At 47.1% G+C, this 27,727-nt stretch overlaps 1 protein-coding gene across 2 annotated transcripts; it reads left to right on the forward strand.

Annotated features, from left to right (window-relative positions):
• Nucleotides 1-21: 21 nt before the first annotated feature.
• On the forward strand, nucleotides 22-27,727 carry CHAF1A (chromatin assembly factor 1 subunit A). Of its 2 annotated transcripts, none has more exons than XM_060275372.1 (15): nucleotides 22-140; nucleotides 2,552-2,602; nucleotides 4,074-4,849; nucleotides 10,877-10,933; nucleotides 11,712-11,953; nucleotides 12,080-12,140; nucleotides 12,640-12,708; nucleotides 13,665-13,891; nucleotides 16,417-16,585; nucleotides 17,443-17,523; nucleotides 19,501-19,593; nucleotides 21,489-21,738; nucleotides 23,145-23,644; nucleotides 25,562-25,652; nucleotides 27,032-27,727. In XM_060275372.1, the coding sequence occupies exons 2-15, from the start codon at nucleotides 2,554-2,556 to the stop codon at nucleotides 27,115-27,117; spliced, it is 2,751 nt and encodes a 916-aa protein (XP_060131355.1). In that variant the 5' UTR covers nucleotides 22-140; nucleotides 2,552-2,553; the 3' UTR covers nucleotides 27,118-27,727. The 2 variants fall into 2 exon arrangements, with proteins under 2 accessions (XP_060131355.1, XP_034976817.2); XM_035120926.2 differs by lacking the exon at nucleotides 22-140 and adding an exon at nucleotides 340-353.

A 27,727-nucleotide genomic window follows, 5' to 3' on the forward strand; every position in this document is an offset into this window, starting at 1 on the left:
CAGTCACGTGGGGCGCGGCGTCCCGCCCAATCAGGGCGCCGGAGCGCGAAGTCCTCCCGAAATCCCGCCAAATACGAGCGGGCGCGAGGAAAGCGGGAGCCGGACGGGCTGCGAGAGGGGACAGAAAGCCGCCGTCGCGGGTAACGGACGGCTTTGTGTGGTTTTTCTGTGAGGTGTTCTGTGAGGGGGCAGGCGCGGGAGCGTGCCTCGGGGACGCGCGCGTTCTCCCCCCTCCCCGGTTCTCGTGAGGGGGAGGAGTTCGGTTTTTGCCGGCGGAGCCTGGCTCGGCCTCTCCCGCGCGCGAGAGAGAGGCCTTTCCCTCCTCTTCCCTCAGAGGAAAAACTTTGTAGCAGGTGAGAGAGGGAGGGAGGGAGGGGAGAAATAGATATGAGGTATCATCCCATGACCCCTGAAGCAGGTCGGGGAAGGAGGGTAGTGGGTTTGTGTGTGGGGAGATATTGAGGGGAAACTGAGGCGGGAAAAGGGGTGGGGTGGGGTTGTGTGTGTGTGTCACGCTGCGACTATTAAGGTGGGGGTGGGGAGGCATGTTGTGGCTGCTGAGATGGATATTGGGGGTGGGGAAGGTTGGGGGAAAATAATTGTCGTTCTGAGGGGTGGATAGGGTGGCTCTGGAGAGAGGAAACTTGAGGTGCTGCAGCAGAGGAGGAGGGAGGGAATATCGTACGGGCTGCTGTAGGTTGAGCTGGATGACCCCTGGGGTTCCCTTCCAACTACCAACTACACAATTCTATGATAATTGGGGGGGATTTTGGGGAGGGGAGAAGCAGAGGTTTCCAAGCAGAGGTTGGATGGGGTGTCATCTGTCAGGGATGCTTTGGCTGAGACTCCTGCATTGCAGGGGGTTGGACTGGATGACCCCTGGGGGTACCTTTCGACTCTATACAATTCTACTCCCCCCCCCACTGCACACCCATGTTCTCTAGCCACTGGTTCTGCAGGGATTCAGAGGGGAAACTTAAGGCGCTGCAGCAAGGAAGGAGGGACCTTATGGGTGGGCTGCGAGAGGGTTGGACTGGATGACCCCTAGGGTTATCTTCCAACTCTATACAATTCTATGATAATTGCACACCCATGTTCTCTAACATTTAGCTGAGATTCCTGCACTGCAAGGGGGTTGGGATGGATGACCCCTGGGAGTCCCAACTATACAGTTCTATGGCGCTGGAAATGGAGCTTTTGGAGGGGGATCCCAAGGGAGGGAAATGGGAAATGGAGAACATATTGTGGCCTGAGAGAAACTGAGGCAGGGAGGAAATTGAGGCAGGTGGGGGGGAGTTAAGGAAGGAGAGCTTAGGTCCAGCAAGTGTTGGATGGGCCATGGAGGGTGACTCCCAGAGCTTGAATTATGAAGGAAGGGGAGTCCCTTGACGAAAGCTCCCTGCTATACTCATCTTGAATCATGGCATCTATAGGGGGTGGTGCTGTCACAAGGCATAAGGTGGACCTCTTATCATTTGAGCGTTCCTTCATTTGGCAACCAGTGTTGTTGCTGAGGAAGCGAGGTTAATGTTTGGTGGTGATCACGCACGAATATGCACCATACCGGTATATGTTAATGTAAAGCATCCATTTGTTGGTATATTGTTCTAGCACCACAAGCCATTACACAACACAGTCTTAAAACATGTGGGCTGCATTTTTTGTTAACTCTGTGATGGGTTGAAAGTAAACATCTGGCCAAGAAGGGCATGTTGGCATCTAGTTGACTGCTGGAATGAGGGTGATGGATTGGAAAGACACTGTGTTTGGACTTGCAAGGAAGTCAGTGATATGCAGGCTTAGCATGGCAGTAAACCTCCCTTGAATCTCGAACGGTTGCCCTTTGAGTAGACATGCTTGGAGAACTGACGCTGTCAGAAAAATATTGAAAAGGTTAATGTTGGCATTGGGTTCCTTTGTCCCTCCAGATGTTGCCGAATTGCACTTCTCATAATCTGAGGCTGTGTTTTCTGCGTCTGATGGGAGGTGTAGTTCGGCTGTGTTTGTGGCTCCCACACCTGGGTGTTAGTGGAGGGGGTGGAATAGTGATGGAGTAGGACTTGTGGTTTGAGGAGTGATTGGGTCTGCGTGAGATCCAAGGAAGGAGGCAGGGAGGGAACACAGGGAGCAACTGGTAACGTAATGAGAGTTGGGTGTGGGAAAGGGGTACTGTACTGGTCACCCCTGAGGAATCAGTGGAGTACAGTGGCAATGGGGAGCTTCTGGCCCATCAGCCTAATTAAACCCGCCAAGCCTCTCCAGTTCTATGGGAAGTTAAATAGAAGTGACGAACATAGTCCCATTAATATCAGTGAGCCTGCTCTGAGTTGCATGTAATTTGTTGCAATCCTAGATGCCTAATAATTTGGGAAGCTTTCAGTTCATGCACATGTTTGATGTTTCCTATGAAATGTTGAATTATTCCTTGCGACACTACATTTTCCAATATATTAAGACTATTGTGTTTATAGACTGTTTTCGTAAACCTTTTCTGCAAATGCGTTCATCAAAAATGCAGTTTATAATTAAATTGATTGTCTTCCATTGACAGCTATGGAGTGTCGAGATAAATCAGCGGTTCCAGCCCGAAAACTGATACAAGGTAACCCGTTTCATGCAAAAAACCAAAACAAAACCCTGACTCATTTTCAGCCCAGGCTATTCTTTCTGCATGGCACAGACTTGCTAAACTCTTTTCCTTCAGGCTTGTAAGATTTCTTTATAATTAAGTGTGATACTATACATAAACCTTTGAACTCAGAATGCTACATTTACAGGAATGCAATATTGATTTAATTTGAGGGAAAGCAATGGTGTTTAGCTACAATCTTTGCAAAGTAGAAGTTATTCAGTGCCCTGTCGTACGTATATTTGTAGTACGCTGCTACTTGCTGTATTTGTAAATGGTTACGATTTTTGCAAGAGGAAATATTTTTCTGTCATCTCAGGACCATCTTGATATGTTGCCACCATATTTTCCCTGTTTAAAAGATGAGAGTTGCATTTTTATTCAGTTTTTGGCTGCTTGTTTTATTCCATCCTTCAGTTCAGGATGGTGTATTTGCTCTTATCCACACAGCAACTTTATGGGTTGGGATAGGCTGAAAGTCGCCCAGTGATCTATTTGTGATCTTTGGAACCTGGTTCTTCCCAGTCCTAACCTATCACCTGCATCTGCGATTGAGGAACTTGTGTCCCGCCGGGTATTCCTTTCATCCCTCACCATTGGCCTGGTTGTTGGGCTGATAGAAGCTGAGAGCCCAACAGCGTCTGAAGGGACACGTGGTGTAGTATCTTTGAACTACACCACGCTGTTGCATGTATGGAGCAGGCTTGTTCCCTGTGGCTCTACAGTCTACAGCATGAGTAGGCAAACTAAGGCCCAGGGGCCAGTTCTGGTCCAATCGCCTTCTAAATCCGGCTCGCGGATGGTCCGGGAATCAGTGTGCTTTTACATGAGTAGAATGTGTGCTTTTATTTAAAATTCATCTCTGGGTTATTTGTGGGGCATAGGAATTTGTTCAACCCCCCCCCCACAAGGTCTGAGGGACAGTGGACTGCTGGAAAAGTTTGCTGACCCCTGGTCTACAGGGGAGGGCTAGAGTTAAGGAATGAAAACTGCAACAACATAGAATTTGGTTAAACATTAGGAGGAAATTATTATTCGTAGTATTAAACGTTTGTTGCTTGTTACCAAAGAGGTCTGCAGACAGTTTTGATTTAAAAACATAAACTTCCTAATGGTAAGTGATGTTTGATACAGGAATAGTCTGCCTTGGGAGATGTGGGCTGTTCTTCAGTGCAGCTATTTAAGCAGAGGTTCAGCATCTATCAGGGATGCTGTAATTGCATAGGAGGCTGTGCTAGGTTATCTCCAAGGCCTCTTCCTTCTCACCGTCCCCCTCCCCCTGCAAATTGGTGTTATTTAGTAAGCTTGGGTGCACAGGTCCAGCTTTCTAAAATATGTACTTTTATTGGGAAAAATACATATGTTAGATCACTTGCCTCCTTTTTATCTTGCCCAAAATTGTAAGCTACCATTCTTCAGCTGCTTCTTTTTTTTTCTGTTCCAGCACGATTGCCTTTCAAGCGTTTGAATCCCATACCAAAGGAGAAAGCTGATGGAAACCCAGGAGTCAAAAGAGGCAGGAACTCTCAAAACGTCTTTGATCAAAACACGCCATGTCCTGGTTTGTCACACCCGTTACCGGACAATGTGGAGAACAGCTGCCATGAGGAAACCGAGACACAATTTGTTCCAAAACTTATTAATGGCAAGGGCCCGTTAGATAACTTTGTGCAGAAAAGCACAAAAAATAGCACAGGTCAGTTGGCCTTCATAGACTTGACAGAGGATTCCAACCACAGACTGAGTGATACTGACACAGACCACTGCAAATCAAACAAAGTAGTGGCACCTGTAGAGAAAACTCACGAGGAAATGGAAGCCCAGTCTGGTCCACAAAAGCCTGTTTGTAATACCCATATGGATGTTCTGATAGCAACTTGCCCAGTTACACCAGATGAGGATGAATTATCAGATATGGTGTCGACCAAAACAGAAACCAATAGTACTACAGAGAGCAAACTCAGTAATGTCATATTTGAAAGGAAAATGCCCGTCATTGTCCTGGAGGATATCATGACGGCCAGATCTCCCCAAGCTTCACCTTTGGAAAGGAGCCTGTCTTCTGAAAATGAGACAATTGAGTCTTGTCCTGGAGAGAGCAAGGATTATACCAATTCCTCGTTAAGTTCCGCCTCCCTTACCAGTTCACCTGAATCTCTGCGTGTACAAGGATGCAAGGACAATGTTAGTCCGATAGCTGCTTCAACACCTGTTGGAAAGGTATAGTATGTGTTGAGAGGGAAGCAATAAAGATGGTAAATATTCCTTAGCAAGATCTTCTCTTTCCCAGCTTCCTGCCTTATCCGCACGTTCATTTCTCAAGTGTCCTCTGCCCATTTAATTTACTCAAGCTTTGGTGCCTTTACAGTCCTTGTCTGTTGTATCTCCTACGTCAGACATGTCCAACAGGTCGACCGCGATTGACAGGTAGATCCCTGGGGGTTTCCTTGTAGATCATGGGACTGTGGTCGATCATGGGCAAGGAATGATTCCGCCCCCAGCGCTAGGTTTCTCTATTGGCGCGGCAGCAGCATTGAAAGCCTGGCAAGGTGGAAAGCGAAAGTAATCTTTTCTTTAGTGCTGCGTGCAATTGCGAGTGTTGGAGTTTTGGCTGAGTGTTTCTCCCCCCCCCCCAGCTAAAAGATTCTGGTCAACCCCCCCCCCCGCAAAAGCTTAACAACTCTTGGCAACCCCCTCCCCCCCAAAAGCTCAACAACTCTTGGCAATGCTCCCCAAAAAAACCACACGCTTCTCCTCCCTCCAATGACAATGGGTAGATCACTGCCTGTTTTTTAAATATTGGGAGTAGATCACAGTCTCTTGGGAGTTGGACATGCCTGTCCTATGCCTTTCTTTATCAGGTGCTCCCTCAGGATTTCAACTTCAAACACTGGTTTCCACATTGCACAGTGACTTCTAAAAGCTATGTTACATACTTCTCCTTTTTTGTCAGTGGGTTGTTTGTTTTTTGTTTGTTTTTTGATACTTGTATCCTGGGCAGTTAGAATCTTCTATGTATATTTTGCTCTGGGAGGTTTGGTCAGAATCAAGTATATACACTTCCAGAGTTAACACTAAGTCCATCGCTGCCAGAGAGCCATGGACAGTTGTGCCCCAGGCTTTTTAGACTCTTAATCCCAGGGTCATGGGTTCAAGCCCCAGGTTGGGTAAAAGATTCCTGCATTCCTCCGTGGTCCCTTCCAGCTCTACAGTTCTATGATATTGTAAGTTCGTGTCTACTAAGGACCTGACTTAGGGAGCAAGTGTGTGAATGCCCAGCTCACTACTAAGCATACAAAAGCAAGAAAGACATCGCACCAAAGCATGAAATACGCCATGCTCTAAACTTTTCATTGCTATCTTCCTCTCCTTAAAAGTGAAACTTGTGGGCAGACTTCTTACTTTTGCCGCCAATTGTCAAATACAGTGGTACCTTGGTTTAAGAACAGCTTAGTTTATGAACAACTTGGATTAAGAACGCTGCAAACCCGGAAGTAGGTGTTTTGGTTTGTGAACTTTGCCTTGGAAGCAGAACATGTTGAGTGTGTTCCATTTGTAGATTGAGTCCCCCACTGCTATGGGAAAGCACGCCTCGGTTTAAGAACAGACTTCCGGAACGGATTAAGTTCGTAAACCAAGGTACCACTGTACTGTACAGTTGCTCCATGGGACTGGTAGCTGGCTAACCTTAGCTTAGCTTGAAGTTACTGTGTCCTTGATTCTGAACAAGAACATACAATGTTTCTGATATTGCATGGTGGTATAGTCTGATCAGAATCAGGGGGGTGGTCTGGTTAAAGAAGGTAAAAAATGGAGATGTCTCTCCCCACCCCAGCACACTTTTTAGAAAGGTACAACTTCAAATGATTAGGTAAAATTCACCTGCAGGCTTTCAGAACTAAAGATCACTAGAACAGGGAAAGATTTGGGTTTTAAATTGCTATCGGAATGTGGCTTAAATGATTGGTTGGTAGCATAGGTTGGAAATTAGAATCTGCTGGCTGAGATACAAAGTGGAAATCTAAGTCTTGATAGGAGTGGCATGTTCTAAATATATTTAACTCTCTACTGGATCTTCTTTTTGACTGGTTGGAATTTTGGTCACCACTTGTTATAGGCTGGAAATAGTCATCTGAGTGCCAACCCCTTCAAAAATAACTGTTGGTGTGACAGGAACGGTCTCCTCTCTCAGGCACAGTAGTAATGAAGTGGGATGGAGGGGGTGGTCTCCTATGCAAAGTAAGCTAATTTGCATTGGAAAAAGTTCAGCTTTTATTGGAAAACTTTCTGGCACCCAACAGAGTGATCTAATTTAGCAAGCTTACTTGTGCTTAATACTGTAAAGTTACACTAAAAACTTTGAAACTGTTAGCCATACTTAATGCTGCATTTGTGATTGGCATCCATTCATTGTTACTAAAGATCCTGTAAAATGGAAACATTGCTGCAGAAAAATGAAGCCCTGGGAAAAGTTTCACTCCCACATGAATGTTTGCTACAACATATATAGCGGGGAAGGGCCTTCAGCAGACTTCCAAGTATGTTTTAGCCTACCTTACCACACAGAGCATAAGGGACCCAGGTGGCACTGTGGGTTAAACCACAGAGTCTAGGGCTTGCTGATCAGAAGGTCAGCGGTTCGAATCCCTGCAACGGAGTGAGCTCCCGTTGCTCGGTCCCAGCTCCTGCCCACCTAGCAGTTCAAAAGCACGCCAAAAAATGCAAGTAGATAAATAGGGACCGCTCCAGCAGGAAGGTAAACGGCGTTTCTGTGCGCTGCTCTGGTTCGCCAGAAGCAGCTTTGTCATGCTGGCCACATGACCCGGAAGCTGTCTGCGGACAAACGCTGGCTCCCTCGGCCCATAGAGCGAGATGAGCGCCACAACCCCAGAGTTGGACACAACTGGACCTGATGGTCAGGGGCCCCTTTACCTTTACAGTGGTGCCTCGCTTAACGAATGCCCTGCTTAATGAAATTTCCGCTTAACGAAAGGTTTTTTTCTAGCGGAGGTTGCCTCGCTAGACAAATTTGTTTTATGAAAAATTTGTCTAGCGAATCGCGGTTTCCCATAGGAATGCATTGAAATTCAATTAATGCGTTCCTATGGGCAAAAAAAATTTCAAAAAAATTTCAATGCATTCCTATGGGATTCGCTAGACAAATTTTTCGTTATAAGAAAAGACCCGTGGAACGAATTAAATTCGTCTAGCGAGGCACCACTGTACCTTTTTACCACACAGAGCAGTGGTGATGTTAAAGTTGGTTAATCTCCCATGTAGAGATGTAAAGGCCTGAAAAAAGAAACCAACCCAAGAAAAGTGAGGTGGGGGAGATATAGCAATTTAAATATAACTGAGTGGCTCCAGAATATTTTTTTTTTTCGTATTGCTTAATTTCAGGTCAGGGAAGGATGGCGTTCCGGAAAAACGCTGGATAATGTTTAAACAGAAGAATCTGGTGCAAACTTTGATTCTGATCACCTCCTTTTATTGTTCTGGGGAAATACGTGTGGAGCGCAAGGTGTGCTGCTGCTGCTGCTCGGATGGGGCACAGTTTCTTCCCAGGACCTACTGAAATTTAATGGGATGCATTAAGGTTTTTTGGGGGTGCCGGCATTTTGTATTGATGAAAGTGCTGCGGGTGCCAGCACAAAATGGCTTTTGTATGCAGCAAAAAAGAGGGGGGCTGTAGTGGTGGTCTATTCCAGTGAGTGCTGTCACAGAAGTCCTGATTCTAATATATTGGGAGCTGGAGAGTTTTTAGCTGATCTGCAGCCGTCTGACATTCCGTAACCATCCTATAAGGCTTGTCTGCTGAAGTGGCCTTAACTGTTAAAGTCCACAATCCTTGCACATGCCTTTTCTTTCAGTGCCCCTCAGGAAAGGGCCATAACTCATTGGCAGAACATCTTGCTTTATGTGCAGAAGTCCCATGTTCAGTCCCTGGTGCCTCTGGGTAGGACTGGGAGATGTTCCCCTGCAGAGTCGCTACCACTCAATATAGACAGTAATGAGCTGATTCGGTATAAACCAGCTTCCTGCCTTCCTTATAACTTGGGAGTATGATATAGTTGGATGCAACCCACTGTTTTATTTTTACTTCCAGACTCTTGTACTGCTATTTTCACTAGGGCTGGCCGATATATCAATATATAGTCCAAAACTGGTTTGAAGTCCGTATCATGATATCAGTTTCATAATATTTGACCTGGCAGTATAACGTGAATCGTGGTGTGTGTGCTATGCAAAAATCACAGTGTGGGAAAAAGCAGCCAATTCTTCTCTCGATTCCTTTTACTTCTGCCGGCTCAGCTCTCCCCTGCCTCACGCAGGGGGCAGCAAATCACAAGAGCAAGCATGGCAAAACTCACAATGCAGGGAAAGCTATGAAGCCAGCCAATGCCTCTATATAGCTCCATCCTTATTTCAGACATCATGATATATCAGTATACAGTGGTACCTCGGTTTAAGAGCAGCCCTGTTTACGAACTATTCTGTATACAAACTCCACAAAACCGGAAGTTGTGTTCCAGTTAGCAAACTTTACGAACGGAAGCTGAATGGTGGAAGGGCACCGGTGGCAGGAGGCCTCATTGGGGAAAGCGTGCCTCAGTTTAAGAACAGCTTTGGTTTAAGAACGGACTTCCGGAATGGATTAAGTTTGTAAACCGAGGTACCACTGTACTGCAAAGTTTAGCTAGTCATACATCACAATGTTGAAAACCAGATACCACCTGGCTCTACTAGAGAATAAGTTACTAGCCCATAAAACTGTTGCTAGTTTACTTAAAGGGTAAAGGGACCCCTGACCAGTTGCAGGCGACTGGGGTTGCAGTGCTCATCTCGCTTTCCTGGCCGAGGGAGCCGGCATACAGCTTCCGGGTCTACTTACTCGCCCACAATAAGATGAGAACCTTGAAGCCCAAGGGGAAAGTAGGATGGGAGGAAAACGAAAATGCTGATGGTGGGTGGAAAGAACTACTGAAATATGTTGCATTTCTTTAGACCTGAACTTTGGAAGTGTAAAAACATGAAATATGTCTACGTTAGCAATTTGGTATATTTATAAAGTTTATCTGAAAGCAAAGCTTTTATCTTCTAAATCTTTAGAAATATACTGATTTGTGAAGTTTTTACATTAGTTGTATCCAACGTACAAAAGTAGCATGTTAAAAACCATCTAGTGGTACAAGCAACTCTCCATTTAGTGCTCCTGGGTCAAAAGCCTGAAGACGTTCTGTGAAACATTTTGGAAAGTGGTGTATCCAGTGTTAGCCATGGTTGGAGTACAATTGTACCTTGGAAGTTGAATGGAATCCATTCCGGAAGTCAGTTTGACTTCCAAAACATTCAGAAACCAAAGCGCGGCTTCTCATTGGCTGTAACAAGTTCCTGCAGCCAATCGGAAGCCGCGCCAGATTTTCGACTTCCAAAAATCATTCGAAAACTAGAACATTCACTTCCAGTTTTAGATCGTTCGGGAGCCAAAACGTATGAGTTCCAAGGCGTTCAGCAAACAAGGTATGGCTATGCATTCCTAAATTAGCAATGACAATTTCAGTGGTTGTACTCTAGGTTGTACTCTAGTGCTATGGTCCATGGGGTCACGAAGAGTCGGACACGACTAAACGACTAAACAACAACAACTCTAGTCTTGACAAACATTGGATACTCCCTGGATATCTAACATCCAATAATCCAATCAAATGTTGTAGCAATACTCAACTGTTGCTTTTTTCAGTCTTGGGCTAAGGATGCTTTATGCGCATGAGATATTAGCAGGCTTGAAGAAACTCCTAAGATTTACAAAAGTACAAATTGGGGGAGGCGAACAACTTGGTGAAGACTGAAGATGCTCATGAGGGTGGGAGAGTTATAACAGAGTTTTCCGGAAAAGTGCCTGGTAGGTATTCCGTACAGCTACCCTGAACTCCTTTGGCTGAAAAGTCAGGATATAAATTTTATAAATAAATACTGGGTGATTACATAGTGCAACATTTTATTGCAGGTTCTACACGTGAAACCTTTTTGAATTTTTTTAAATAAAAAAAAATCCTGGTTTAGAGCTGCACCCTTCTTCCGGCACCCAAAGCTTCCCCAAGTTTTATTAAAGGTTGCTCAAGGAATTCAGATTTTTACATAATAAGAAAACAAATCTGTTGACCGCTAGTCCCACAAGACTCTTCATTTTGGTTGCTTTAAAGGGGTGTAACTAACGCATGCTCGTCTCTGTCCTCTCAATTCCAGGCACCGCAGAAAATTCACCGGAGTTCTGAGGAGAAGGAGAAACTAAAGCTGCAGAGGGTAAAGTGGTGTTTTCCCCCGTATTGACCTAGAAACCTTATTTGTTCACTTTTGGTATTGAGCGGAGAGCACATCCCTTTTCCAGTTTCCTGACCTCTGCTTTGCATGCTGAAGGTCCAACCCACCACTGGCATATGGATCCCGAAGGTTGCCCTCTGGCTGGAAAAGGTCCCCCACCCCTATTCAGATCGGCTTGCTGCTTTTTAGAGTTTCATACTGTGGGCCTTTTTGTTTTCTGTGCCCTGGTTTCAAGGGTTACCCTTTTCTCTCAAGAAGCAGGAACTTTAGCACGATTACAAAAAGGAGATGCTACTTTGTCTATTTATTTTGAAGCATTTTTACCCTGCCCTTCAGGCTTCCAGAGCAGCTTAGTTACCCATAACATGGCAGCCCTGCCCTCAGGCTTAGACACAAGGAAAGGGGATCAGGAGGGAGAAGGGGCAGGGGAAGCAAACTTTGGCACTACTGCTTGGTTGCAATGGTCAACCGGCATGGTAACAGCTCAGGGAGAGGAAGGGGTTAACGTTGTTAGTCCCTCAGCAGCACTGGTGGAGTCTGCCTGCTTCCCTTCTCTCCCTCTGTTCTGCCACCTGGTGCACTGTCTGCTGCCTGGTAGCAGTGGATGAAGGTGAGGAGCCTGATGGAACGAATGGAGCCTGATTGAGCAGCTTCTTGACACCTGTGATTGGGCAGTGCTTGACTTTCGTGGGGCGTTGGTGGAGAGTTGCCTAAAGAGCTCTTCTGATTGGGGTGTCTGTTGTCGTTTCTCACAACCCAGGATCAGGAACGTGCAGAGAAACTTCAAAAGCAGCAAGCTGAGCGGGAGGAGAAGGGGAGGCTGAAAGAGGAGGCAAAGGCCGCAAAGGAACGCGCCCGGGAGGAGGCGAAGAGGAAGAAGGAAGAAGAAAAAGAGTTGAAGGATAAGGAAAGGAGGGAGAAAAGGGAGAAAGATGAGAAAGAGAAGGCTGAAAAGCTGCGGGCGAAAGAGGAAAAACGGAAAGAGAAGCAGGAAGCTCTGGAGTAAGTTGTACTCTCTGGTGGGTTTTTTACATGTGGCTCATGCTTGAACATGTGTGAATGGTTGCTTGGTGTCCCGCCCCCCCCCCCCCCGCCCGCCCGCCCTGAAATAAAGATTTTATTTTAAAGGGCAAAGCAAGAAGAGAAAAGGAAGAGAGAAGAGGAGAAGCGGTTGAAAGAGGAAGAAAAGGTAACTGGAGTTTTGTTTCGCTCAGCCTTCCAGTTGGACTCCAGTTCCCATCAGCCCCAGCCAGCATACAGTGGGACTGGTAGTCCACCATAATCTGGAGAGGAACTAGTTGGGGAAAGTCTGGTCTAGCTGAAGAGAAGCACACTCTGGCCTCTGCCATTGGCTGGATGCTGAGGACTTGGAGGAGGCTGCCTTCCTTGCTTCCCAGCAAAAACATCCTGGTGAGGGGAAGGCCAGCCTAGCCCATCCGTCGGGAAATCCTGGACTGCTTCTGCCAGTCAGTGTAGACAATACTGAGCCTGGTGGACTACAAGGGTCTGAGTCTGAGTCAGCCAGCTTCTTATGTTTTTATGAATTACGTTGTTATCAGTAGGTGGCTGGGGCCAGAATTCACAGTGGTATTTGTAATCATTCAGAGCGAGGGGGATGCTTTCGCAGAAATGCTTTTAAATAATTCAAATCATTTTGCATTTCATTTTATCCATATTTCCATTTCTAGCGTATCAAAGCAGAGAAGGCAGAGATCACCAGGTTCTTCCAAAAGCCCAAAACCCAGCCTGCTCCAAAGGTGAGTTTTGTTTTGCTGTTTGTCTGCCTTTGTCTGGCTCTCCTGCAGTGCCATTTAAATCCATGCAAGATTTCCAGGGCAATGGAAATTGCCTTCAAGCCCAAGGTGGCCAACACACTTCACATTTTAAACACTGTGTTGTACATGCACAAAAACCCCTGAGGTTTGTGTGTCTTTTTTTATTTAAAATATGTTTACTCTGCCTTTCTATCAAATCAAAAGTAGAATACAAACACAAAACCCGGATTTTTAGATCTGTTGCTCTACCCACCCTCAAGGAATATGTCCCAAGTGTGCTACAAACAAATATGAAGTCCTGCAAGTAATTTTTTTTAATGCATAATTTAAAAACTCTTACCCAACACTCTGCCACCTCAAAGCCCATCACCAAAAGCCAGCCAAGAAAGATGTCTCCATGTGTTGATTCTAAAATAAGTGGGGGGGGGAGCGTGGCTCCAGAAGAAGTGGGCTGCTTATACTGTTGGAGAAGCTACTGGGAGTACCTTCTCTGCTTACCATTTTGAGGGTTATTTTGGCCTGGGGGGATGGGGAACCTGTGGTTCTAAGGACATTGCTAAACTCAGCTCCCATCATCCTTCATTCTGGAAGAAGGCTACAGGTTCTCCAACCCTGCTTTAGCTAGTTGTGGAGATCAAAAAAAGGTCAGAAAGCGTAGCTTACTCATAGCTTGCAGCAGCCTGAAATGAATTTCAAGTGGCACCAGAAAGGGAGGGAATAGATGGTCGCAAAAAAATTGGTACCTGGATTAAGAAGCAAATATCAGCCATCACGTCAAAGTCGCCAGATATATCCAGTATCCACGTGTTTTTCAGGCTTTATTGGTCAAAATATGAATTATGCCCAGGAGAGAATAGGAAGCTGGTGCTGGTGGTGAGGTAGTCGGGGGTCGGGGGGAGACCAAGAGCTTGTGTATAACATTTTCCTCATGATTTCAGATTCTGGCTGGCTGGTGTGGCAGATTTGCTCCATTTGAGATCAAGGAGAACATGGTCCTCGCGCCGATCTGCCGAGTTGCGGTCGATCAGGACCTCATGGACCAGTTAGACTGGCTCCTGCAAGCTCAGAGCTACAGTGCTTCTTTTTTGGAAGAACTGAAAAGCAGAGATCCCTGTAAAACTGGACCCACCCTTGCCAGCAGCCCAAATGATGACGCTATCAACAGGTTAGTTTTCTTGGTATTGTGATGGTTAGTTAGGTTTATTTGTGCCAGCACTCTTCCGCATCATGAGTGACAACCATTGGCACATGACTTGCACCAAATGTTACCATATTGGAACGAATACTGTATTGTGGAGACCCCAAGCAAGGAGAAATGCTCTCAGTGATGGTGAATTAGGTTTTCTGTACAGAAGGATCATGGTTCAAACTCCAGAAACTCAAGGCAGGGCTGGGAAAGTCTGAAATCCTAGTGAGCTAGTCAGTCAGTGCAGACCAGAGCTTTCCAAACCATGTCGCGACATTAGGGCTAGGTGATATATATATCATATCAATATATTGTCCAAAGCAGGTTTGGAGTCCTTATTGTGACAACGGTTTCATAATTTTTTACCTGGCAATATATCTTGAATTATAGTGCATGGGTGTGTAATGCAAAAATCAAATTGTGGGGAAAACTGTGAAGCCTGCCAATGCTTCTCTCGTTTCCTGCACCCCCTGTTAACTCTGCCAGCTCTGCTCTCCCTTGCGTGCTGCAGGGGGCAGTGAGTCACAAGGGCAGGCGCCAGCAAAAAATCACAATCTGGGAAAGCCCTTGAAGCCAGCCAGTGCTTCTACATAGCTCCGTCCTTGTTTCAGACATAGTGATATATCGGTGCATCGCTGTGTCTAGCTGGTGATATAATATGATGTTGAAAACCAGATATCTCCCAACCCTAATAGACCTTATGCAGAGCAAATCAGGTGTAGGGAACTTTTGGCCCCAAACTAGAGCTCCCATCTGCCCCACCAAGCATGGCCGGGGATGGCAGGAGTTGGTAGTTCAGCAATATTTAGATGGCCAAAGTTTTCCCACCTGAGCTAGATGAGCTCACTGACTGACCTGGTTTCTTGTGTTCCCCTAGGAGCTGGGAAAGAGGCAAAAAAAGGACATCCCAGATGATTGGAAAGGAGTGTTAGACTTGTAGGAGTCAGTTGGCCCATAACCTGTTAGACTTGGGACCATTGTTGGTTGTTGATACTACGCCAACCTTTGACCAGTGTGATCAGCAGAGTGTGCACTCTTAGTGTTTTTAAGTGTCAGGTGTAACTTCAGCCTGAACACAGCAGAGTTTGCGCAGGTTTTTCCGGAAGCTTCTGGCGGTAACTTAAATGACTAGACGTCTGGACGCAAAGTAAAACTATATACAGTGGTACCTCTACTTACGAATTTAATGTGTTCCGAACACACATTTGTAAGTCGAAAAAAATTGTAAGTCGAATCCCATAGGAATGCATTGGGAGGAAAAATTCGTAAGTCAAAGCAACCCTATCTAAAAATTCGTAAGTAGAAAAAATCCTATCTAAACCGCATCCAAGATGGCGGACGGAGCTCCATTTTCTCCAAGTAGAAAAATTCATAAGTAGAGTTATTTGTAAGTAGAGGTACCACTGTATAGGATTTATTAAAATAAAAGAAAATCCAGAGTTTCTATGTACAGCTTTAGAACTCAAAACAAAGTAAAATAAATCCTTTCCTCTCTGTCTCTCTCTCAATCGATACAGCACCTCTCCTCCTACACTGACCACACTCACCACACCACGTACTGTGCTAGCTTTCTCTGATAACAGGTCTCAGTGCTGATATCAACCAATGAGAGCGCAGTTACTAAGGCAGAAGTAGACCTTGGCTTTCTGCCCAGTGTTAATTGCTTGTCCTAGAGTTGATTGTGTGAAGAAGCAATCTGATGGTTTCTCACGCTACTAATTTAGCAAAACCCGAACATGCACAGCTCCAGCAGAACATCAGAGTATTCCTCTGTTTTCCAGTCATTTGTGATTCCCAGTAACTGGCATTCAGAGGCATACTGACTAATACCAGAGGCAATATGTAGCTGTCCAGACTAGCAGCTATTACCCTTGCCTGTGCTGAGAAGCACTGCTTTTGAAGGCCACTTTACATACGAGCTCTTGATACTGAAAGAGAGTTCTTCCCGGTCTTCTCCGGTGCTCAAGTCCTAAACCTTGGCTTTCCCTGGCCAGCAAAATGCTGGAGCGAGTTTTGTGGAATTTCATTCTCTTTTGAGCTATGCTACTTGTAGAAGGCTGCCCATTGCATTGCTACTGCCTTAATCTGCAGCACTTCTTCTCAAACTCTCCTCGGCAGGGCATTCTGCAACGTCCCATGTTGGCTCATTCCCTCCCACCATGTCCCCCACCCCCGGCATCATCAGATAGAGGGAATTATGAGAGTTAGAAATCTGGAAGGGGAAAAAATAAGAATTCCACCCCCTGCATTTCTTTCATTTGGTTTAACTTGATTTAGTTTCCAGTAATGAAAGACCTTTAGTGGGGGGCAATATCCCCTTTTCTTGTTAGTCCAGTGTTGCCATCTTAGCATTGCTTCTATATAAAAAAATCCTTTTCAGTGGAAAGCAGGGATAAAGGAGTCTTACACACGGTCAGTCAACTTCCGGTGGTCTTTCTCTCACTGTCTTGGAACCCCGGTGGGCAGCATACCCATGACTGATTGCAGCATTTTCCTTTCAACAGCGACGTGGTCATTGTGGGCAGCAGCCAAGCAGGAGATGTGCCGGAAAGGAAGAAGTTCGGTAGGATGAAGCTCCTGCAGTTCTGTGAGAATCACCGCCCTGCCTACTGGGGCACGTGGAACAAGAAATCCTCAGCCATACGCCCAAGAAACCCTTGGTCAAAAGAGGAGGTCAGCACATGATACTGCACCCACCTCTTGTTTCAGCTGAAGTAACTCAACCGCTTTTAGGCCATAAGGGGCTACAGCTAAGCAAAAAAGTCCAGGTTTAAATCGCCAATATATAATAAGGCTGTGGTTGCCACCATACCTGCAGCTATGGTGCATATATGAAATTGCATCCGATTATAATCTCTGGAATATCCAGTTTATTGGCTCTTGGGCTGGGAGAACAGCCTCTCTGCCTGAGACCATGGGCAAGGGCCACAGCTGAGCAGTGAGAGCACCTCTTCTGTATGCAGAGGGCTGTGCAATCCTCAGCACCTCCAGAATCATAGACTTGTAGGGCCGGAAGGGAGCCCAAGGGTTGCCATCTGCTCCAGCCCCCTGCAAGGGAGGACTCACAGCTAAAGATTCCCTGATCCATAGAAAGTAGGACTGGGGAAATTCTGGAGAGCTGCTGCCAGGCAGTGCTGATGATACTGACATAGATGAATCCAATGGCCTGACGGGGTATAAGACAGCTTTCTGTGTGGTTTAGTGCAGTTTGGTGGCTTTTATTTTCTGTCTGCTTGGCAATCGGCTCCGTAAGTTCACTTGCACAGTGGAGCTGCAACTGAGGTTTCCTGCCCGGTGCTGCAGTGTGAAGGAAAATCACCCTCTCTGCTCTTTAAATTGTTCCCTGGCGAGCAAAGAGGAAGATTCCCTCACTCCCTGTCCTGTATTGCAGATCCCTCTCCTCCCAGCCCGGCAGAATCTTGCCTCTTGTTCCTTCTCCAAAATCCTCTGTACACCCTGCAATACTTCTCAAGGCAGAATGGTTTTTCAGTATTGCTCTTTTTTTGTTTCTTCTTTCCTTTCCTTTGCAGAAACTTCTGGACTACGAAGTGGAGAGTGACGAAGAATGGGAGGAGGAGGAGCCTGGGGAGTCTCTCTCTCACAGTGAAGGGGTAGGGACGAATGGCCACCTTCTGTCCACAAGTGGGAAGTTCCACATTCAGAGACTTCTTTGTCAAAGGAACCAGGGTGTAATAGGGACAAGTGGGATCACCTGCAGGAAAACGCTGCAGCGTGGGTTGCAACTGGCCATGCCTCCTTCTGGGACCAGCAGTCAATCCATGTTCTGTGGCCACACTGAGCATGCTCAGTCCTCATTGGACCGGCTTTTCGGGGGGGGGGGGAGGCTCATGATGTCAGAGAAGCAAGCCAATGCCTAGATCTTCCCTGCCAAAGTTCCAGCAGCGCTGAGGTTCTTTATAGAACCTTTATGCATGGAGGGATAAGTTGCAGTGTGACAGCAGCTTCCACTACTGGAGGCCCCACTTGTTTTTGTTTTAACTATATGTGCTTTTACCTTGTGAAGTGCCTTGATATCTTATGATGAAGGGTGGCATATAAATTTTAATCAGCATCATCATCATATTAATAATAATTGCAGTGATACCTTTCTCAACAAGGACATAGCTGCAGATGCATGCAAGCAATTTCCCTTTCTCCCAAATTTGTTTGTTTTTATTATGTATTTGAAAACATTTATATATCATTTTACAAACCTCTGAAGTGGAGTTGCAGCTGACTTGATGCTACTGACCTTTCAGTGAGTCTTCAAAGGAGATATGTTTAGAGTAGGGCATGTTTTAGGGGTAAAGCTTTTGAATATATTTAGCTGTCTTTAAATACGTCCATAGTGTCATGCCTTGTTTTTTGTTGACAGTTTGTGCTGAGGTTAAGGCTGTGGATTAGGGGCCAGCCAGTGTGGTGCCCTGCCAATGGGCTTGAGGTTACTGGACATCAGCTCCCATCATCCCCAGCCAGCACGGACCAATGGTTGGGCATGTTGGGTGTTGTTGTCCAGACAGGGTTCAACACGCATGAATCAAATCCTCATTCAGCTGCATCAAGCTCAGTGGGTGACTTTGGTGTCCTTAGCCTAATCCTACCTCCTAGGATTGTTGTAAGGATAAACTAGAGAGGGGGAGAAGCATGTATGCCACCTTGGAGGAGAGGTGGGATGTAAATTGAGTAAATGAACACCTGGAGGTTGGCTTACCTGGCCCATACTGCAGCTTTTACACTGGCTGATTTTTGTCATGTGTTAAATGCATTCTTTGTCCTGTTATGTGGCTACACTCATTCACGAGAAAGGCTTTGGTCACGAACCCAAAGGAAAAATCAGTACGCACTGCTTTGAGGGATACCTTTGGGAGAAGAAAAGGTTAAAGAATAAACCTTACACAAATCCAGAGCGGAGTCCCTAAGGCAGTTGGATGGTGCCTTGTATGCCTCCTTCTGGCAACTCCTGCCAACAAGCTAGTGCCAAATGTCTTGCTTTGCTTTCCATTGGACCACATCAGCAAGGCTGAGGGGGGGGGGGTCTTGTCGTCTGGGCATCCCAGGACCTCCGAACATACTGCCCAGGCTTGCAACATGGAGATACTCTAGCTTGCCTTGTTTGTGTGTATAGCTATTCCGTTGTGGCAGAAGCAGCCTAGGCCACATGACCCAGAAAGCTGTCTGTGGACAAATGCCGGCTCCCTTGGCCTGAAAGCAAGATGAGCGCCGCAACTCCATAGTAACCTTTGACTGGACTTTACCGCCCATGGGTCCTTTACCTTTTTTTAGCTATATAGGTATATATATCCCATCTGATATGACAATACTGTTTATTAAAAGTTTCCAGAGGGATGGCTGTGTTGCCCTATTGCACTGAAATTACTCCTGTGGCACCTTAAAGCCTAACAAGTTTCATAATGTGCTGGAGCTTGAATGCCAGTCCATCAAAAGTTTACACCGTAATAAATTTGTTTCACCTTTAATATGATACAAGAGTCTTTTGCTGCTGTTTGCTCTAGAAAGAGGTTGACACCACGCCGTTTAAAACGTGCCCCTTTCCAGGTTTTCTTGACGTCTACTTTTAAATCTTTCAGGATGATGACGATGAGGGGGGAGAGGAAGAAGACGATGACGACGGCTTCTTTGTGCCCCATGGGTACCTCTCAGAGGATGAAGGTGTTACTGAAGTAAGCCACAGAATTCCAGAGCACCTTACGACAAGACTGAACTGCCTAGGGAATAAATTTGCAAACAGTTACTTGTGTAGGGTAACTTGATCTACCCAGCTTGGCAGTGATGCAACCGTCCCTGCGGCACCAATAACTTGCCAGTTATAATCTGTACAAAAATCTCTGGTTATAAGTTTTAGAATTCAAAGCACTGGTCTCGTATTGGCTAGCTAAGCTGGGAGGTAGGCGGGATATACAGCCAGGGGGGCACATTCCCTATTGACCAACCCTCTGAGTGCTGCATACCATTGGTGGGCATGTCCGAAGTGGGTGTGGCTACTCCTCACACCCATGCCTTCTTCCCTCCAAGCAGTGAGGGGAGGGACATGGTGGGAATGCGTTGTTTTAAACTCCCCTTCCCAGTGACGCTTGCCACCTGCAGATTTAGGGTTGGTCTGTACTTCAGTGTTTGTGGGAGCAAGGTTATTGGTTTGCATCTCTCCCTTTTTTGTTCCTGATTTTATCATGTATTTTGCACTTTTATATTGAGTATTTTTGTGTTGTGTATTGCCCTGAGACCTGTGGGTGAAGCTGCGTGTCCATGCTGGGTATAGAGGAGGAAGTTACCTATCCTCTCTGTCCAGAATGGAAACGCGGGCCAGGTTAGTAAAATGCATTTGCATGCTAGTGTCATGGACTGGCTGGATATGGAGGAGTGTGGGGAGGCATCAGCTGGGGGGGGGGAACCAGTAGAAGAAGGCCTCAGAGCCAGGGGAGTGGTGGTGGGGGGATGACGAATGGTCACAGGGAGAAGACTGGGAGAGGAGGAGGTGTGGGAAGCTGAAGAGATAACAGGGTTTAGTGAGCCAGCAAGAGGCTGTGGCAGAGAATGGTTCGGACTCTGAGGCTAGAGAGGAGGTTGGACAAGAGGCAGAGTTGAGACAGGCTGCTGAAGAAGGCAGGGCGTCTCCGCCTCCTGCTGTGATCAGCTCCTCTTCCCCCTGGTCTTGCAGAATATGCAGAGAAATGAAGAGAGCGGGGCAAGGAGAGGTGGAGCCTTAGGCCGCTGGGGAAGGAACGAGGCGAGGAGCCTTAAGAGAGCGGTGGAAAGGACGTTCAGTCCTCACAGCTGCCTCATTGGGGCATGACCTCCTGGGAAGAGATGCTGGGATCACTAGGCCTACGCTAACTTCAATGACGCCGTGGGTTTTTAAATTTCTAGCCTATGCCTGACTGTGATTCCTGACAGCCAAGAATGTTCGTAGCCTTATTTCCAAGACTACTTTAGAAATACAGTCGTACCTCGGAAGTCGAACGGAATTCGTTCCAAAAGTCCGTTCGACCTCCAAAACATTCGGAAACCAAGGCGCAGCTTCTGATTGGCTGCAGGAAGCTCCTGCAGCCAATCAGAACCCACAGAACCTGCATCGGAAGTTTGGCTTCCAAGAATAGTTTGCAAACTGGAACAGTCACTTCCGGGTTTGTGGCGTTCGGGAGACAAAACGTTCGAGAACTAAGCTGTTCAAAAATTAAAGTACGACTGTAATAGAAAAGAACTTCACAGGGGCGGGGGGGGGGGGGGAATGGCACCTAGACATTCTATCGTGGCAACTGTAACCTAGGTTTAATGTGCTATTTGGTGATTAGATTATATAGCTGCGTTTCTAACCCTGGCACTGATACAAATGCGTCAGATGTTCGGGTTCCAAAGAATGTTAGCAAACTGCAACACTCACTTCCGGGTTTGCGGTGTTCGGGAGCCAAAACGTTTGACTCGCAAGGCGTTCAACTTCCGAGGTACGACTGTACTTCAATAGTAGAATGACCAAATCTTTCTCTTTAGTTCTGCAAACACCCAACCTTTTGAGCCGTCGTTCTTCTTCATCAGAGTAATGCTTTTCTTCCCCTTCCAGGAATGTGACCCCGAGAATTACAAAGCTCGCCAGAAGCTGAAAGCGAAGGAGTGGGATGAGCTGATCACCAAGGGGAAGAGATTCCGCATCCTTCAGCCTGTGAAGATCGGCTGCATTTGGGAAGGCGAGGAAAACAGTGACGCAGATCTGAGGCCCCTGCAACAGTTCACAGTTTCTATCTTGGACTCAACGATTGCCGATGAAGATCCGTTAGAAAAAAGCAGCAAAAAGAAAACGAAAGACCAGCAAAGTAAGCCGGGGGCAGGAAGAGTAAAGTCTCTTCCACAGAGCAAGGGTGGCTTTGGCTAAAGGTGCAGCATGCCCATAATCGCAGGCAGAGGAGACGATGCTGTAAGGAAAGGTTTATGGCAGGGGTGGCCAACACCCAAGAGACTGCGATCCACTCATGGAGTTAAAGACTGGGGGTTAAGGTCAAAGTTGTTGAGCTTTTTTCAGGGGACCCAAACTTGTTGAGCTTCTTTGGGGGGAGCCAGTGATCTACCACAAACGTCCAGTGATCTACGCCGATAGACTCAGGTGTTAAGTGAAAAGTAGGCCTTTATTAATACAAATATGCATACATGATGTCAGCCTCCTAAAAAGCCATAGGGAGGCTGCACATTGATGCTATCAGCCATTTGCGGGCACAAACCACAGAGAGGGGGTTGGGAGAGAGATTGGACGAATCAGTTTTCCCTTTGTCTCCCTTTTGCTGGTTGGCAGGAAACCGTGGGGAGAGAGATAGCAGATTAGAAATGTTCCCGTAGGAAATAACGGAATTTCTGGGCTTGTTACGCGAACCCTGGCCTAACAAAGGGTTTTATGGGGACACGTCCCAGTACGTTTCCGAGCACAATTCAAAAGTCTTTGGTGCTGACCTTTAAAGTCCTAAAGTTGGCAATCTAAGGCCCATGGGCCGGAAGCGGCCCAGGGAGGCCATTTAACCGGGAGCCACCCCCGAACCGAGCCGCCCGCTTGGCAAGTTCCCGCGCACTGCACTAAACCAGCGCAGTGCGGGGACTCTCTTCCACGGCTCCAGAAATCGCTTCTGCGCAGGTGCTATTTTCAGCGTCTGGGCATGCGCAGAAGTGATTTCCAGCGTTGCAGACATGCGCAGGCGCGATTTCCGGTGTCGTGCTGCACTGGTCCAGACCACGGAGGATCTTCGCGGGAGTGATCTGGCCCATGCCCGGTAAGCCTTTCTGACCCCTGCCCTAAATGGCCTCGGCCCAGTATACCTGAAGGAGTGCCTCCACCCCCATTGTTCAGCACGGACACTGAGGTCCAGCGCCGAGGGTCTTCTGGCAGTTCCCTCACTGCGAGATGTGAAGTTACAGGGAACCAGGCAGAGGGCCTGCCTTGTCGGCTGTGGCGCCCGCCCTGTGGAACGCCCTTCCATCAGATGTCAAGGAAATAAATAACTATCTTACTTTTAGAAGACACCTGAAGACAACCAGATTTTTTTTGGGGGGGGGGGGTAATAAATATTATTACTATTATTATTATTTATTAGGAATGCAGGTTCTGCTTTTTTGGAAAGGGGAGGGGGCTGGCCTGAAGTTGACAACTGGATAATCTCTTGATGACTTGGCTGTTATGCTGCACCTTTATGAAACAACATCCTAATAATCTGTTCTTCTTTTCGCCATGCTCCAGTCTTGGGACAGCTGCTTCCTCTGCTTCACGGGAACGTTAATGGAAGCAAGGTCATCATCCAAGAGTTCCAGGAGTGCTGCCGCATGGGGGTTCTGCAGGGCAACAACAACTCCATCTCTGCTTTGGAGAGCGGGGATGCCAGCCCCACAAGCCCCAACACTTCCTGGGCCCAGGCCCCTGCCCACGATGGCTCCGCCATCCCTTCCAAAGCCAGGCTAAAACGAATCATCTCCGAGAACTCCGTATACGAGAAGAGGCCCGACCACCGGATGTGTTGGTACGTGCACCCCGAGGTGCTGAAGAGCTACGCCCAAGAGAATTTGCCCGTCCCCTGCCAGTGGAATTACATCACCCAAGTGTCCTCGGTGGGTAAGGAGGACGCCAGCAGCAGTTTGCCAGGAGGGGCAGCGATACAGACCACCCCGGTCTCTGTGAAACGGAAGTCGACAGGAAGCATGTCCATCACCAAGTTCATGAAGAGGGCTCTCGGCGCTGAACAGGTGAGGTTCCTTTCAGGAACTCTGTTTTCTGCCTAGGCTAGTACTGCCATGCTCCCCAGGCCCTTAGCAACCTGCTGCAGAAGGCCCTTAATTTGAAGCATGGTGTCGTTGAATTCTGTGAATTCTGCCTCTTTCATGTGTTCTTGTGGCATTAAGCTATCTTTAATGTAAGCCGCTTTGCGTCACTCTGCGAGAAAAGCGACTGACAAATTTTAACAGCAGCTCTGGGGTGGGGAGCCTTTCCCCAGCAAGGTCTGGAGGATGAGAGCTCTAGGACTGGGTGCTACCCGGTTTTCAACATCATGATATATCTGGCAGCTAAATATCGCGATATGCTGATATATCTCGATGCCTGGAATGTATCTCGGAGGCTTTTTCCTCCCCACCTTAGGGGAGGAAGGGGCAGATGAGATACATCGCGCAGCACTAAAGCTGAGCAAGCCCCCATGCCACTCTGGCTAGTGTGAGGCGGAGGGGGGGGGAGGGTTCCTCAAAGGCGCAGGCAGAGGCTGGAACCACCTCAGGCTCCATCTGCCTGCCTGCACCTTTGCAGGCAATTTGAGCTGGGAATACACCCCGACTCCCCGCCCACTGCGTGATATATCGCCAGCTCAGAATGTCTGAAACCGGTATCACGATCTGAACGCCATACCAGTTTCAGACAATTTACCAACATTATCACCCAGCTCCCATCATCTCTGACCACTGATCATACTCACTGGGGCTGATAAGGGATCCTGGAGCATAACACTATATGGAGGGAGGGGTTCCCCAGCCCTGGTCGAGCTAGTGTGGCACATAGCTGCCAAGTTTTCCCTTTTCTCACGAGGAAGCCTATTCAGCATAATGGAATTTCCCTTAAAAAAAGGGAGAACTTGGCAGCTATGGTGTGGCATAGGTTCGAATCCTCCCTCAATGAGCCACGAGGTTCATTGGATCAGTCCCTGCCAGCCAGGGACTATGGTCCATTTAGGCCAGTATCGTCTGCACTGGCTTGGAAGTGGCTCTCCAAGGCCCAGGTATGGTCTTTCCTATCACCTGCTACCCGATTCTTTTTTAACGGTAGCTGAATCTGCATGCAGAGTGTATTCTGCCACTGAGTTATGGTCCTGCCCCTCAATTCCCTTGCCTTTCTGGAAGGAGACAGGCTTCTTTGTCCACAAGCCCCACATAAGGAATAAGGAACCTGTGGTCCTCCAGAAGCTGTTGGATTCCAACTCCAGTGATCAGAGAAGACAAGAACACAGAGCCCATCATCACCTGGGCCCACATCCCTCTTCGGTGTGAAGATTTCCCTTTCTTCTCCTCTGTTCTTTCCTCCTCCTAGCCATTCTGCCTCCAGGCTTAATCTTTTTAGGATTCTTTCTCCGTGTTTGCAGTCATGGGATTATTTATCACATGACAGTGTATGTTTTCACTCCACAGTGTGGGAAGTGACGGAGACAGGATGTTTTGGTATTACTGTGTTCCGTGAAGTGGGATTATTGTCCTTTGTTCTTTCTCTCTTTGCTATCTGATGAGAAAGAGGAAGGAGCTAAGTCAGAATGCTCCGAGTGTATTATATGTAAATAAATGTAGGTTAGCCAAAATGCTGTGCTACTGAGTTCTGTTACGCAAACTGCAAATACTCTGCGGTGTGCCGATGCTTCTTGGTATCAGTCGCTGTGATGTTCGGACTGAAGAAAGCTTTTGAAGCTCCCGAGCAACAGACCAGGAGGGAGAGAACTTGCCAGTCTGACATGTTTCTCTGCCAGGGTCCTACACGAGTGTAGGACGATCCTAACAAATCTTGCCACTCTTTTGGGTCATAGTTTTTTCATTTTAGATTTCATTTAGTGGGTGGCATAATTCACCTGCCTAATAGTTGCTGATGTCTGAAGACACCTTCCTTCCCCGCCCCCTTCTCTTTGTTCCAAGACTGAAACCACAGAGATGGATGGATTTCAGGCTGACACAGAGGAAGAGGATGACGACGAATGCATGATTGTGGACATGCAGCAAAGCAAAGGTGAGGCACCTGGTTCAGGTAACTGGCCACCCACGCACAGGTACACCCTCCCACCTCCACAAGCTGCCTATTGTCTTTGCGCGTTTTTTTCCAAAGGCTGCTTAAGAAGCCTGCTTTAAAAGATTGTAGCCCTTGTCATGACAGGACTCAGAAAACACAGTGGCAGAGAATTAAAGGACTGGAAAAATAAGCACACTGCTGTTTCCCAATACATCTCTCACACAGGTCAACCCACAGAGGTGAGAGGATGACCAGAGCCATCTGTGGAAAAATCTTTCCCAAATGACTGGGGGTCTGGGGGACAACAAGCACTCTGAATTAACTGCTGTTCCTGTGAACAAGCGGCCTCACATTCAGTAGACTTGGGTTTAATTTCCACCCTGCTTTCTGTTCCAGGTGGATCACTTAATGCAAGATTGTGTAAAATAATAATAAAATGCAGTATGTTTGTTGCTGCTTCTCGCTCTTCTGACACCCATAGCATCATTGTGGGGTGGAATTCCTCCCCATCTCCCCAGCCCATTCCCACCCTTCACTTTGCTAGCAATAAGGTAGTCAGTTTCTTGGCCTTATGCTCCTTAGGGCCACTCAGGGGTAGAGTGAGAAGAGCCTGCGGCAATAGCTGTTGTGCCTCAATTTTTTGTATAGTGCCTGTGTTTAACTAGGCACTGGCTCTGTTTCCATGTCAGTCTTGAGCAGGGGTAGGCAATTTAAGGCCCGTGGGCTGGATGCAGCCCAATCACCTAAATCCTGCCCGCGGACGGTCTGGGAACCAGCGTGTTTTTACATGAGTAGAATGTGTCCTTTTATTTAAAATGCATCTCTGGGTTATTTGTGGGGCATAGGAATTCGTTCATTCCTCCCCCCCAAAAAATATATATATATAGTCCGTCTCCACACAAGGTCTTAGGGACAGTGGACTGGCCCACGGCTGAAAAAGGTTGCTGACCCCTGGTCTTGAGTTCAATAAACCATGGCTTGTTGGATCTAGAATAAGAATTGGGCACACCCACCCACCCCTGCTTTAATGCAAAAACTTTGGGGGATGTTACATCATGGACGTCGCTTCCAACTCTACGATTCTATAATAGGTGGGGGGGGGGGAGTTGATCACTTTTCTGAACACAGAAGACAGTGAAAAACCCTTCCTGGTGCACCCACAACTCTACAGAGGAGCAGCTGCTCATTCTGTATCTTGGTATTAGCCAAACCTCAGCTGGGAACAATTCAGCCAAGGGGGGCTGGCCTGCTAGGGAAAAGATCTGGGAGCTGTAACAGGTTAGCTCCAAAGGAAACTCCACATCAGGAGGATTCCCTGCTGCATGTGGAAATGCAGACCCACCTTTTCTATTTTTGAGGGAAATGTTGTGTCTTCACAGCACCTGCGTTGGAGACCCCGGAAATCGCATCAGAGGGAGAGCGAGCTGCTTCAGTCGTTGCTGTCGACTCCTCTAATGCCGTTTGATATACACAGTCCCCACCCATTTACTGCTCTGTATGTATGTAGAATTCCTTAGAATGTTTTTTTAAAAACGCTTCTGTATCTTTTTTTTTATAAGATACTTGAACATACTCTGTATTCCTTGTAAAGAGAAGACAGCACTTTGTTCTGCTTCAGATCAGTGGAAGCACAAGACGTACTTTTTAGAGGTTTAGTTGGGAGGGGGGGGCAGGGTTAGATGAAAATACACTTATACTCTCTCTAATAAAAGCATTATTGACCTTTTCAGTGGGCCCTATACGAATTGGGATACCTGTCGCATTTTGTCTAGGGGAGGAGAGGGGTTTAAAAGTATGCCAAGAACGCATCTGATGCCTCAAATCCAGTGAAATGCTCATCCCTTCTGTTCCTTTCACATCCACTCTGGTAGCTGTGGCTGCCGGCAGCTAGAGGAGGAAACCCAGGGCCAGAAGTGACCAAGCCGCCACTTTAGTCTGCACAGGGATGTTTGCTTTAAAATACGTCTCCTTTAGGAACATGGAAGCTGCCTCTTGACCATGTAGTCCTGCATTGTCTACCTTAACTGGCAGCAGCTCAGCGTTTCAGGCGGTGTATGTGTGTCTTGCGTCTTTCC

Source organism: Zootoca vivipara, chromosome 6 (genome assembly GCF_963506605.1).
Source record: "Zootoca vivipara chromosome 6, rZooViv1.1, whole genome shotgun sequence".
In the NCBI taxonomy this organism is placed as follows: Eukaryota; Metazoa; Chordata; class Lepidosauria; order Squamata; family Lacertidae; genus Zootoca; species Zootoca vivipara.